Source organism: Amia ocellicauda, chromosome 1 (assembly GCF_036373705.1).
Source record: "Amia ocellicauda isolate fAmiCal2 chromosome 1, fAmiCal2.hap1, whole genome shotgun sequence".
Lineage (NCBI taxonomy): Eukaryota > Metazoa > Chordata > Actinopteri > Amiiformes > Amiidae > Amia > Amia ocellicauda.
Window position 1 is genome coordinate 14075664 of NC_089850.1, and position 14328 is coordinate 14089991.

The 14328-nt window shown below is 39.5% G+C and overlaps 1 protein-coding gene across 1 annotated transcript in view; it reads right to left on the reverse strand.

Annotated features, from left to right (window-relative positions):
- Positions 1-14328, reverse strand: part of rngtt (RNA guanylyltransferase and 5'-phosphatase) — a 112518-nt gene that overhangs the window by 60598 nt on the left and 37592 nt on the right. Inside the window, exon 11 of the mRNA XM_066688615.1 lies at positions 4917-5081. Coding sequence (XP_066544712.1) covers positions 4917-5081 — 165 coding nt within the window. The remainder of the gene's footprint in view (positions 1-4916; positions 5082-14328) is intronic.

Below are 14328 nucleotides of genomic sequence, written 5' to 3' on the forward strand. Positions count from 1 at the left end.
AGCTGGTATTTGAAATGCACCTAATTATTGCAATAGTAAACTTATCTCCTGTATAATCTTTACCATCATGATATTTCATAAAGTACAACTGGAATTTATAAAACTCGTAAAGTACACACCAGGGATGCTTACAACAGCATGTGGTGTGCTCATACATACACACACACCTCCATTAGAAATCTAAATCAACAAAACCAAACAAAACTAATTTATACATTTGAAGTTTTTAAACCCCTTCAGTGCCATTATTCACATCACTGGATTAAAGTAGTACAGGTGAGGACCACTGATTTAAGAACCACTCCTAGGAGCTGCTCCAGCTAAAGAAGGATTCGAACCTGCTCTCCAGACATGTTCCAAAAGGTCATCTAGGTTTCAATGAAGACTAGCCTGTTTACTCGGTTTTAGTGGTAAAAATTGTGGAGAAAACCTAAGGGGAAGCTTGTGTACACTCAGGTTCGATCATGTGGGCAGTGTGCAAGACTGTAGAAGCTGCATTGCTAGATTGTGGACCAACCGCACAAAGGAAGCCTTTAAATTACTTAAGAGTTTAGGCCTTAACAAGATTACACTTTAATAAAAGAACTCAAATGCACGGTCTAATTTGATTCACTTATTTCCGATGAGACTCATTATTTCTATTCTTAAAGACAAGCAAAGGTGAAAATACTTTTGATTTCACTAGGAAAAGCAGTAAAAAGAAGTGGAACCAAAAACTCTGCCTTATGTAGGTAAGTGCCAGTAGAACTCATATTAAATCCATGCAAGGCCTTGAATGAATATAAGCAAAACCTACAGACATTTTTTGAGTTACAGGGAGCCAAAGGGAACTTGACAAAATGGGGTTGTCGGATATCAGATGCCATTTTCGAAAATCTTTGAACCAGTCGGAGCACTGCAATAATCTAGCTTTCACATCACAAAAGCATTTTTTTTTCCCTGCAGCTGCGTTCAACTGCAAGCAGACAGGAGCCATGTTTTAAATGACCAAAATAAATGTAGACAATATAGCTTATAGCTGGATAGAAGCACAGTGAGACCTACATTCCTGAATGTAATGACTTAGTTCAAAACAACAGCTGCCTAGTGACAAAGTATTATAACAGCACGTTTGTGAACTGTTGAGATCCGGGAGCCCCAGATCTGCTAAGACTTGGCCATAAAAAAAGTTGCGACTCATCCAGTTTTGGATATCAAGTAAACACTCTTGACAGCTCTGAGACAATTTCAGATGACTGAGATTTGACAGAAATGTAAAGTTGGATGTGGTTGGCAGACACATAAAAGTCAAGAGTCTTATTTTGAATTAATTCCCAAAGTGGTAGTGCAGTTTTCTTTTCCTCTAGGTTTCCATAAGACCTTTAATTATTTAGGTAAGTGTCTGTGATTTTAGACTAAATTGACATCATTCTAATTCAAAGTGAATTTTGAGAGGTCCCTACTTATAGGGATTATGAAACATTTTATTTATTTTTCTGAATAAGATGACTTGATTTAACAGAACTGCTACAACATACAGAAGATAAAACCTAGCCCTTTAAAGTATATTAATTCTTATTGATTATGGAAAATGAATGCAGACAAAAATACGACAGGAAAATCTGATTGTTTTAAAGGCTTGTGGTGAAAATGCCATCTTTGCAGGAATTTCCTGTAAATGCCGGAGCATAAAATCACCCCGACAAAGAACACATTATGGATTTTTTTTCTTTAATTTTGCTTCCTGGGATACAACACAGAACGCACTATACAGTGAACAAAAGCCTATTGTAAAGAATAGTGAAGCCGTCCATAAAAGACTTTTTTATTATGTGGGACTACATCATCGTCAGTAGCATGAAAGAACTTCTTCATAAATGTAACCCACGAACATATGCAGGACTGATGGAGGGTTTAGGTTAAAGACAGATAACAGAATCATTGAAGCATTGCGATCAAGATGAGTTGCAAAGCAGAGCAAAATCAGATTGGAAGCATCATAGCGGGTATTCCCAGATTCATCGTTTGAAACTGGGTACTGGAGGTGTAAAGAGGATCATTGCAAACAGAGCACGTTTAGAAGAAAAAAAAAATTAACCAAAGTTTTTCTTAAATGATCCTACTCATTAAAAAGGAACATTCAGAAGTTATCTAAAATAAAACAAGAACTGTAGGTATGAATGCACAATGACTCGAACTGATAACCTGTCACACAATCTTGCCAAGCCATGGGGGGGGGGAATTCTATCATTACAGAAAAATGTACTTTAATTCAGACATTCAAACAGACACCCTTTTGAAGGCAGAGTAGAAGTGCTTGAACAGATTGCATGCGAAAGATAATATTTGACCCTTGGACTTGGAAGAACTGGACTCCATTGACATTATTATTATTATCCTACAGAAAGGGCAGTGAGTCTGGATGGAGCTATCAAAGGGAAATTATCTGCGTCTTTTAATGTTCCCTTTAATGTTCCCATCTGCCAAGGATGGAGGATAATTAACCCAATGCATGGCATTCTCAATTCCAACAGATCTCGGGATCTGGCAAGTAAATACATAGAAATAAAATACATAGGATGGAGATATTATGAAAGAAATTAAAAGAAGAGTAAAAATGGGATAGAGAGCATTTGGAAGAAACAACATGCTGCTGAAAGAAAATCGAAACATTTGTGGTAAGAGAAAGGTATTTGATCAATGCATACTACCAGTGCTCACTTATGGCTGTTAAACCTGGTCACTAAATGCAAAAGTCTTACAGAAGTAGCAGACGACACAAAGGAGTACGGAAAGATGTATGCTTGGAATAACAAGAAGAGATAGAAAAATAAATTAATGGATCTGAGAACAAACAAAAGAAGAGCAAATTAAAAATGGACAAAGTAAGCAATGGAATGGATCCCAAGAGATAATAAAAGACCACACAAAAGATTGAAAGATGAAATAATAAACTTTACAGGCGTGACATAGAAAAGGGAAGCTATAGATCGAAGAAAATGGAAACATCTTTGGGAGGCCTTTATCCAGCACTGGATCGATATGGGCTGCTGCGGTTACTATATATATATATATATATATATATATATATATATATATATACACACTCACCTAAAGGATTATTAGGAACACCATACTAATACTGTGTTTGACCCCCTTTCGCCTTCAGAACTGCCTTAATTCTACGTGGCATTGATTCAACAAGGTGCTGAAAGCATTCTTTAGAAATGTTGGCCCATATTGATAGGATAGCATCTTGCAGTTGATGGAGATTTGTGGGATGCACATCCAGGGCACGAAGCTCCCGTTCCACCACATCCCAAAGATGCTCTATTGGGTTGAGATCTGGTGACTGTGGGGGCCAGTTTAGTACAGTGAACTCATTGTCATGTTCAAGAAACCAATTTGAAATGATTCGACCTTTGTGACATGGTGCATTATCCTGCTGGAAGTAGCCATCAGAGGATGGGTACATGGTGGTCATAAAGGGATAGACATGGTCAGAAACAATGCTCAGGTAGGCCGTGGCATTTAAACGATGCCAATTGGCACTAAGGGGCCTAAAGTGTGCCAAGAAAACATCCCCCACACCATTACACCACCACCAGCAGCCTGCACAGTGGTAACAAGGCATGATGGATCCATGTTCTCATTCTGTTTACGCCAAATTCTGACTCTACCATCTGAATGTCTCAACAGAAATCGAGACTCATCAGACCAGGCAACATTTTTCCAGTCTTCAACTGTCCAATTTTGGTGAGCTTGTGCAAATTGTAGCCTCTTTTTCCTATTTGTAGTGGAGATGAGTGGTACCCGGTGGGGTCTTCTGCTGTTGTAGCCCATCCGCCTCAAGGTTGTACGTGTTGTGGCTTCACAAATGCTTTGCTGCATACCTCGGTTGTAACGAGTGGTTATTTCAGTCAAAGTTGCTCTTCTATCAGCTTGAATCAGTCGGCCCATTCTCCTCTGACCTCTAGCATCAACAAGGCATTTTCGCCCACAGCACTGCCGCATACTGGATGTTTTTCCCTTTTCACACCATTCTTTGTAAACCCTAGAAATGGTTGTGCGTGAAAATCCCAGTAACTGAGCAGATTGTGAAATACTCAGACCGGCCCGTCTGGCACCAACAACCATGCCACGCTCAAAATTGCTTAAATCACCTTTCTTTCCCATTCAGACATTCAGTTTGGAGTTCAGGAGATTGTCTTGACCAGGACCACACCCCTAAATGCATTGAAGCAACTGCCATGTGATTGGTTGGTTAGATAATTGCATTAATGAGAAATTGAACAGGTGTTCCTAATAATCCCTTAGGTGTATTTATTATGTAGTATATTTATTATTTAAGATATTAATTGTATCTGTTAACTGAAAAGGAGCAATCCATGGTTGAAAGGTTTGTTTGTTTTGGGTTTAAAGATGGTCAGCTATTACATCTCAGAAACTTATTTCTCCAAGGGGTTTATTTAAAAAGACAAAATTGATTCTGATGGAAACACATGCTAAATGATTGCATTCTATCTTGCCTTCCACTTTTACTTTAAAATGCTACTGTGACATCTTAAACCATGTCAATGCAGCCCCAGTGGTTATTGAAGCACACCATACATTTTAGAATGAATGATAGAATCTCATAATATTTGTCACGTGTATTAAAGCCTGGCCATGACAAAAGAAAGAGAGATGTCTATTCTGTGAAGAGATATGTATACCTGGCTTTAATGGTTTACGGGGACAATGAAGAAAAAGAAGAAAAACGGCATCCCATTGCAGAGCACTGTATCACCAACTTGGACACTTGCCACTTCTCACCCCCTAATGAAACTGTAATGAGTTACTGCTTGGGGGAGCAAAGGTGGTTTAACCTTATTACCACTGTTTCTGAGCCACAGCTAATGCATCAGGATGGCACAGAAGAGTGGGAGGCAGTTTACCTTTCTCGCGGCGTGGATATCAAAGAAGGGCTTGTTCCGGACACTGAAGGGCTCCTTTGTTTTGTCGATCTGTCCAATCTTCATCTTCTCCAGCCTTGGCGAGATGATCTCTTTTTCCATACAAAGCAGTCGGATATTAAAATCGCACTGGCCAACTGGCTGACCCTGAAAATCAAAAAACAGATCAGAAAGGGTTAATGAACACAAGCACTACACAACAGGCAAGTCACTTTTATACAAACAGGTGAAGGAGCTAATTGTACAGTGCCTTGCGAAAGTAGTCCCCCCACTTGGTGTTTTTTCCAATTTTGTTGCATTACAACCTGTAATTTAAATGGATTTTTATTTGGATTTCATGTAATGGACATACACAAAATAGTCCAAATTGGTGAAGTGAAATGAAAAAATAACTTATTTTAAAAACAAGAAGAAACAAGAAGAAAAGAAAAAGTGGTGCGTGCATATGTATTCACCCCCTTTGCTATGAAGCCCCTAAATAAGATCTGGTGCAACCAATTACCTTCAGAAGTCACACAATTGGTTAAAGTCCACCTGTGTGTAATCTAAGTGTCACATGATCTGTCACATGATCTCCGTATATATACACCTGTTCTGAAAGGCCCCAGAGTCTGCAACACCACTGAGCAAGGGGCACCACCAAGCAAGTGGCACCATGAAGACCAAGGAGCTCGCCAAACAGGTCAGGGACAAAGATGTGGTGTACAGATCAGGGTTGGGTAATAAAAAATAAAAATAAATATCCGAAACTCTGAACAACCCACGGAGCACCATTAAATCCATTATTAAAAAATGGAAAGAATACGGCACCATAACAAACCTGCCAAGAGAGGGCCGCCCACCAAATCTCATGGACCAGGCAAGGAGGGCATTAATCAGTGAGGCAACAAAGAGACCAAAGATAACCCTGAAGGAGCTGCAAAGCTCCACAGCAGAGATTGGAGTATCTGTCCATAGGACCACTTTAAGCCGTACACTCCACAGAGCTGGGATTTATGGAAGAGTGGCAAAAAAAAAATAACTATTGCTTAAAGAAAAAAAATAAGCAAACATGTTTGCTGTTCGCCAAAAGGCATGTGGGAGACTCTCAAACATATGAAAGAAGGTACTCTGGTCAGATGAGACTAAAATTGAGCTTTTTGGCCATCAAGAAAAATGCTGTCTGGCGCAAACCCAACACCTCTCATCACCCCAAGAACACCATCCCATGAATGGTGTTGGCAGCATCATGCTGTGGGGATGTTTTTCATCAGCAGGGACTGGGAAACTGGTCAGAATTGAAGGAATGATGGATGGCGCTAAATAAAGGGAAATTCTTGAGGGCAACCTGTTTCAGTCTTCCAGCAGGACAATGACCCTAAGCATCCTGCTAAAGCAACACTCGAGTGGTTTAAGGGGAAACATTTAAATGTCTTGGAATGGCCTAGTCAAAGCCCAGACTTCAATCCAATTGAGAATCTGTGGTATGACTTAAAGATTGCTGTACACCAGCAGAACCCATCGAACTTGAAGGAGCTTGAGCAGTTTTGCCTCGAAGAATGGGCAACCATCCCAGAGGCTAGATGTGCCAAGCTTATAGAGACGTACCCCAAGAGACTTGCAGCTGTAATTGCTACAAAAGGTGGCTCTACAAAGTATTGACTTTGAGGGGGTGAATAGTTATGCAGGCTCAAGTTTTCTGTTTTTTGTCTTATTTCTTGTTTGTTTCACAATAAAAAAAAAAAATCTGCATCTTCAAAGTGGTAGGCATGTTGTGTACATCAAATGATACAACCCCCCAGAAAATCTATTTTAATTCCAGGTTGGAAGCCAACAAAATAGGAAAAATGCCAAGGGGGGTGAATACTTTCGCAAGGCACTGTATATAAGCATCAGTGAACCAATGACCATTTCCACACATCTGTGTGATGCTTTCATAGAAAACAGTTCTTGGTACTGTGAGAAACTCAGTAAAAGATACACAAATCAATAGATCCTGTTGAAGTGTTGAAGGTTAGTAACTGATCTGCAATTGGAATCACTGACCGATTCTGTAATTGTTTTAAGTACTGTGACAATCCCTCACCGCTCAACTGTTATTCATTCAAAGCTGCCCATAGGAGGGATCTCAAAAGAGACTCCACCCTAATGCATGTGCTTGGGATCGCTCTCTGTGGCTGTGTTGGTTCACTCACTAGCTCCCAGCCCAACCAGCTTCTGGCAGGATGTTTCCAAGGTGAAAGGGAGAGTTTACAGAGGAAGCCGATTCCCATAACACATGGGAAATATGATGGTGTGTGTAAATCACTGACACACTTCTCCACAGGCTTTCCTCTTATTCCTTTCCTAGCATTTGACATGACCTCCAACCTTACTAAATTATAAAATAATTCTAATTACCATAATAGGTTCAAAGAATTGCATTTCAACCACAGAGCTGCACGAAGAGTACATTTTAAGTACTTGACTGAGCACCTGACCGACGGATACAGTAAAGATGTCTGAGGCAGCCCTCTTCCCCTGGACAAATTCCACTACTATAAATATGTAATCCACCAGGGACGTAGATGAGTCCCAAAAGCTGCCAAAGGCTTCCAAGTATATAGCCACTGACTTCGAGCGGCCCAGCTGCATCCTCGCATTAGACCGCCTTGTCCATTGACAAGTTTATCCAAGTGCATGCTGGGCTTGTGTTACCTTGGGTGAGCCACCAGACATCAAAGCAAACTTCCTAGCTTGCCAACAACCACAAAGCCCCAAGTCTGACTGCAAGAGATAACGAAAAAGGCCGCCCCTAAAGAAATCGGGCGGGTGGACTTGGCGGAAGCAGGTGCAGACGCCGTGGCCGGAGCTCCATGCGAGTTTCAGGTCGTGCCAGACGTCGTTCTATAAGTGACACATTTAAATTGGCAAAACCCGAATCACAACTGCTGTGCTGCGTAGACAAGTTGTTACCCTTCGTTTCCACAGATTTGCATAATCCAGCCCATGTTAGTTATTATTTTTGAGTGCACAAATTAAAGCGAAATGCAAAAACAATAGATTAGATTTTTCTCAAATTCAGAATTTCATTTTTCACCGTTATTTCATTTTCCTAAGCTTTCCTGAGCTAAACACCAGCAGACATGACTCCTGTAAGGACTCGTTTTGGATGCTGGGCACCATAAAAGCAACACAGTTGGGGGCAATAAATCAACATAATATAATGCTTTAATACCGTATAGAGAAATGATCTGCGTTTAAGCCTGGCTACTGCATCTCACCCCCCCTCAGACTGCAGCACTGATAAGAAGACATCTTAAATAGAACAAATTTCTATCACGGCAAAATTCAAACATAATCACAAGGGACTTGTATCGTATGATATGGCTAAAAGAGTATGGAATTTAATATAAATACAGAACATTTTCCTTTTCAAACAACTGAATATTATTGTGTGAAAATATTGGAAAAGACAGGATACAAGCTTTGGACGTTTTGCAGGCCAGATGTTTAGTTGCCTGGTGAAAATGAATGTTGTATATGCAAAGGCAGCCATTTGTTTAATGTTTCACTTTTTTTAACATTTGGACTTGGTCATGGCAAGTATCTTTATATTGCGCCCTATTCAGAATAAATAACTTCTCAGATAACCTGGCAATTAGGCAAGTTATGTTGATGGATGGTTTCATTTCTACAATTAAGCCCTTATTAATATAGATATTTCTTGCAATGCCTTTTGTAAATCAATGGCAGTCAACTTCCATGGCAACAGAGCACAGATAAAACACAACCATCAAATAGTCATTCCAGCGAGAGTGGGGATGAATCCACTGTTATGTTTTCTGTGTAAAATATGCCACAGAGCCTGTCAAAAGCTCTGCGAGCTCTTCATTTTTTTTTTCCTCTTTTCTTCTTTTTACCCGTACTGAAATGTACTGTGCAAAGTCTCCATGGTAACAGTTTCCTTTAAACTATGACCCTGTGGTTTGGCTCACACACATTTTTAGTTTTTTTTTCCTACATAGCAAATGTGACAATGCCTTTGTCTCTCCGGGGTGGTGGGCAGGGCAGTAACACCCCACATTTGTGTGGATCACTGAGGTAAGTGTGACCTCTAAACTCCCAGGGTCCTGCAGCACATTGTGTCCAGCACGTGTTGAGGACTCCCAGAGCCGCGCTCTCCTGCAAACAAATTACATCTGACCACCTTACATCTGAGTGACCCTTAAAATTTGTAGAGCAACTGTAATACCGTAAATAACAGTCTAGAGCTGTGGAATAAAAAAAAAATTAATAAGCCTATAAATAAATGAATACGGCTCTGAAAAATGTGCCAGATGTCCTCTTTTTCAACAGCATTTTTTTTTTTTCTTGTAAAATTTCTGCCATTTCTCCAGACACTGTCGGCAAACCTCCTTAATGACGAGGCAAAGCACGTTCACATTCTTAATTGGCTCTTTTAACACAAAATGAAAGCTGATTAAATTTTCTCCGGTATTGCTTATGATGATGATTTCGAATGGGACCTGACCTGGGTGCTCCCTTTGGTGGCAGAGCAGCGCAGTGTAGTTTCTCAAGACGACACATGCAAGTATGCCGAGTCAGAAAAGGCCAAAGTGTCGATCAGGCTCATTTGAACAATTCCTTGGCAAGTAAACTGAGAAACAGTGGGATTAAGATCACAGCAGCGATTCTTTCTTCTCAGTTGGCAACTGTCACACAATACCTTTTGGAAGGATGTGCATTAGGGAAAATGTCAGCTGAATTTCAAAATAAATTTTCTGACAACCGAGAGAGAGACCAAGTTGCTTTGTGCATTTTGATCATATAAATCAATGGATGGGCAAAGCGGAGCTTAAACAAAGTGTATTATTAACAAGTAAGTACAGTTTAATAAAGTATTAAACTAAATGAATCACAGAATAACTATTTCACAATGAAAAGTATAAATGCCAATGGACTACAAATCGTATGTAAAATAAGGCCGTATCCTCAATGAGGGAAAACAAGACATTCCAATACATGATATATATTCTACCTCAATTTTCTGTCATTCGGAAAGCAAGTAGTGTAGGCGGAAAACTGCCTTTGGGTAACTCCAGAAAACATATTGATGTCAAGAGTCAGCATCATTACTTTCACAGTGTCTCTTGGTCAGGATAACAAGTCAGAATTAAAGGCGGGATCACTTTCTTTGTACATGCTGAGAGCAGAAATAAAAAGGAAAAAAAAACAAATGTGTGTGCGTGTGTTTGTTTGTTTTCATTTCAGCACACATAGCCGACACGTTCGGCTTTGTTTCGGGATATTGCTGGAAGACAGAGTTCTTGGATGTGCATCTTTGGAGACTTAGTAAGAGCTCAAATCTGTTCTCGCCCCATTATTTAAAAACTCTGGTGAAAACATCAAGCACCACCTTCTCCATTGACGCAGAGGACAGAGGCTGCCCTCCATCTCTTTATCTCTGCCATTTACTAGAACGTTTAGGTCCTTGTGCGATTCAAGTGGTTAAAGCAGTTCTAAAACTACAATCCACTTGTATCCTTCTCACACTGCTTTGTTCTTAGCAGGTTTTAAAGTGTTTTTTAAAAATAATTTAGCAATTCCGAGAAAATATTAGCATCTTTTTCCCGTGCCTCTTTTTCGTGCCCTTTAAAGTACAAACAACCCTGGCAGCAGTTGGTCACCCTCCTCCGTTGTGTTGGCACAGCCAGGGATACCCGTATGGTCTTTCCCTTTGAAGACAAGTAGGGACAGTTGCCTATTAACAACAAAAGTTTTTCAAATTTCAAATTAATATAGCCTACCTGGAACCCAGGTTTCAAATTTTAACTCTCAATGCAATCAAAGAATCACCATGATTCAAAATATATCCACTGGCAGCTCAGTTCATTATGTAAGCGGACCCTTTATTCTGTTAACCTCAATCTAAGTTTGAAATTGAAGCTTTGAATGCATATACCTTGAATGCACTTGGTATTCAGGCAGGAATCTGGATCCACAGCCAGCGCTTTTGTCCACATTATGTGGCTGAGCGGCAACTGTCATGTCAGTCACACACACACACAAAACCATCTGCCCTGATAGCACACCAGCATACAATGATGCAGTTTATGCATTTGTTTGCAAGGTCACTTTTCCTCAGTTAAAAATTCAAATCAGGTCTTAGAGTTTTATTTTTTTATTTTTGGTAAATGCACTAAAGAGCAACAAGAGAATAAATACATTTTACATAATACAAGTTTCTCACCTCAGTGTCTGCTTATCTCCTTTTGAACAATGCGGAGGCTTGTGCTCTAGATAAAATGGCTGAGTGAATTGTCCATTCCAATATCTAATTATACTATATAGACACAATCGGTCTTATAGGTACTACCTTAAATTGATTCTTTTCATATTCTACTTTACAACCTCAATCTGAACGTTTTCAATTTGTTTTCCTTGGATATTTTGGCCCCTCTGACTCATCCGAAAGAAATGCATCAGAAAGAGGCAAAGAAATCAGATTAAAAACTCCCTGCATGGTACAATACAAAAAGTTCTTGACCACACACTCAGTACTTGTGGATATTAACTTGTGAAAACACGGGTAAATTATTTATGGTTACGTTGTAACCATAAATGAAAGTTCATGTTGGTTACATTACTTGTGTACTGCTTACATTTCTCTGTTCTGTAAAACTGCCTACAGATACCAATTCCATATACTTTGTTTAGCATGTGGTATAAATCACTGTAAACAATATACCATCTCTGTACAGTTTAAACACCCCTTACTATTGTAAACATGATTTATGATTTTTGTGCTTTTTTATAAATAAAGCCATGAATTTCAAGACCTATATAACCATCATCTCAGTGTTTCACATTTATATATTTTTCTAAATCATCAATGGTTAACATTTCTTATCAAAATACAACAGAAATAAAACAACAACAGCAAATGAAAACATTAAACCCTGAATTATTTATACAGAAATATATAACAGAAAAACTAGGTTTTCTGTATTGAAATTGAGCATGTAAATAGCAACAAAACTGATTTAATAGGGGGATCAAAAAAAGTCACTCTTAAGAAAGCATGACGGTCTTCATTAGAAATTCAGCACATTATATAATGTCTGTCAGAGGTTTAGAAGGAAGAAAAAATTGAATTCAATGATGCAGTGGTGTATATCTAGGAGCTTTGACAAGAGATACATAAATTAAATGTTGGTGAAATATAAAGTCGGAAGAAAGAAATGCAGGAACTGTGGCAGCCGCAAAGAAACAGCTGTAAACAAAACATGAGATTGGAAAAATAACTGCATGGGGGGGAGAAAACAAAACATCAATGATGGAGAATTGACCTGACATTCATAATACCTTTTAAAGCTTTATCGCTATAATAACAAATGAGAAGAAGGTAAAAAAACAGGAACAAGATTACAGATGCCTCTGAAAAAAGCAATAGCCAAAGACCAGTAACTACAGAAGGAAATACACAGAAGAGGTCGAAAGCGTTCAGACCCTTCATTTGAATCTTATTCTGGGATTCATTGTTAATTTACTATAATTGCATCCAGAGATCCAGGTAAGTTAAAAGTCAATATAAACTCATAAAATCTCACAACCAAACATGAGCACCTCATTAACAATTATTAAATCTTTAAATTACTGCTTAATGGTCTACAGTACACCAAGAACAGTGAGAGGAGAAAAAATAGTTACTTCTGTACACAAGTGATATGTGATACAGAGAACATCGGTATCCCCCCCTCCCAAATTGAAACTACCTTGATCAAGTAGTGTATCTCTCAATCTGGCTGGAAGTATTACGGAAGGGAAACTGTGACTAAAGCAATGTTTACAGCTGCCAACGGGATGGCAGATGACTAGGATCAGCCCCTTGATAGCCTAATGTTAGGGACTGTCCAAGTCTGAGTGTGTGCAACAGTAGTTTGCTACTGTGACCATCTTACAACCTTCCCATATGCTGCAAAAGTGGAACGGTGCCATGTTGTGCACATTTGCTGGCACAGCATGTGAGCTGGCTGTTTGGGGAACAAAGTCAGTTTTCTATGTCTGCCCATAATTGCAGAAAAGTCAGTATCTTAGTACAATCTTTTTACCAAATAGAGTCACCCAGAGTCTAAAGACCCCCCTGCTGCCCTGTATGGTTGGGAGTGTCTCTTCCTCTGCAGAAGTATTAAGACACATCGCAAGCATGACCAAACAGATGTCACGCTTCACTTTGCCCATTGCCGACTGTGACTGCTGCCACCAGTGTCGTTTAATCACACGGAAAAGGGACATGCTGACATCCAAGATCAAAACTTCACGTACAAGAACAGACTGACAGGCTAATTTGAATCGGACACACTTTCCGATGTATACTCATGGTCAGGACGATGCCATGAAGCGTGCACTTCATCGGCTGCATTACTCGGTTGAAAATGGTGATACGCAGGATCAGCTGGGAAGTTCTGCATTCCATACTTCCACACCCCCACCAGTTAAAAATAATTTAGATCATCAAAGGTTCTAGACACTTTGGTCATGCCTTGAATTTTGTTTTCAGAATGGAAATAAATTGAAAAAAACAAATTCAAAGGCATATGCTGCAAATGCCACTTATAAGAACTGAATACAGTGAAGATGTGCCCTCACAGTCTGACGTGTGTCCCAGAATGCAACTGTCAGAGTCATTTAGTCGACTTCTGTAGCCTTGGAAGTGAAGGAGCAACATTTCAGGAAATGTGTTATCATAACACAAACCAGGCAGACAAACTGACTGGAGTAACTGTGAAAGAACGTCATTTTTATTAACCAAATCTCAAACAAGCCCCCACCTATGAACCACATCTGTAGTAAAAAATTCTAACCCCCAAGAACAACTCTGGCCCAATTAAAACTCACCTCAGGGCTTGTCTACTAATACTCTTGCGGAAGATACCAACCATGCATAAAACACCACTGGAAGAATGACTTGTTGACCCGAATAAAATAAAGAAAATAAGCTATGCTGCGAAACAAGATTTTAATGCAGTGCATAGCCAGGATGGTTCTATTGTAACTCCGTTTTGTTTTCCTGAGGCTCCGTGGGATTGTAACAGTGCTATGTGACAGCGCTCAGCATTGTATGGATGAACAATATGTACCCTAATAGTTACTTGTGGCTTCTGTTGTGGAGCATGTTGAAAGACAAGCTAGCGTAGGAGAGCGTGGATCATCACAGTCTCATGAAAGAAGACGAAAAGAAATGGAGGAAGGGGGGAGAGGGAAAAATAATACAAAAAAGCTTAGAGGCCACGTCTGCGTGTTTGTTCTCTGCTATGGTAATCATAATAAAAAAAAAGATTTTCCCCATATCTGAAGCCACTAAGACCCTAGGGGCAATAATCATATCATAGGCTTCGGTGCTCAGGTCATATCACAGCAATGCACAGAAGGA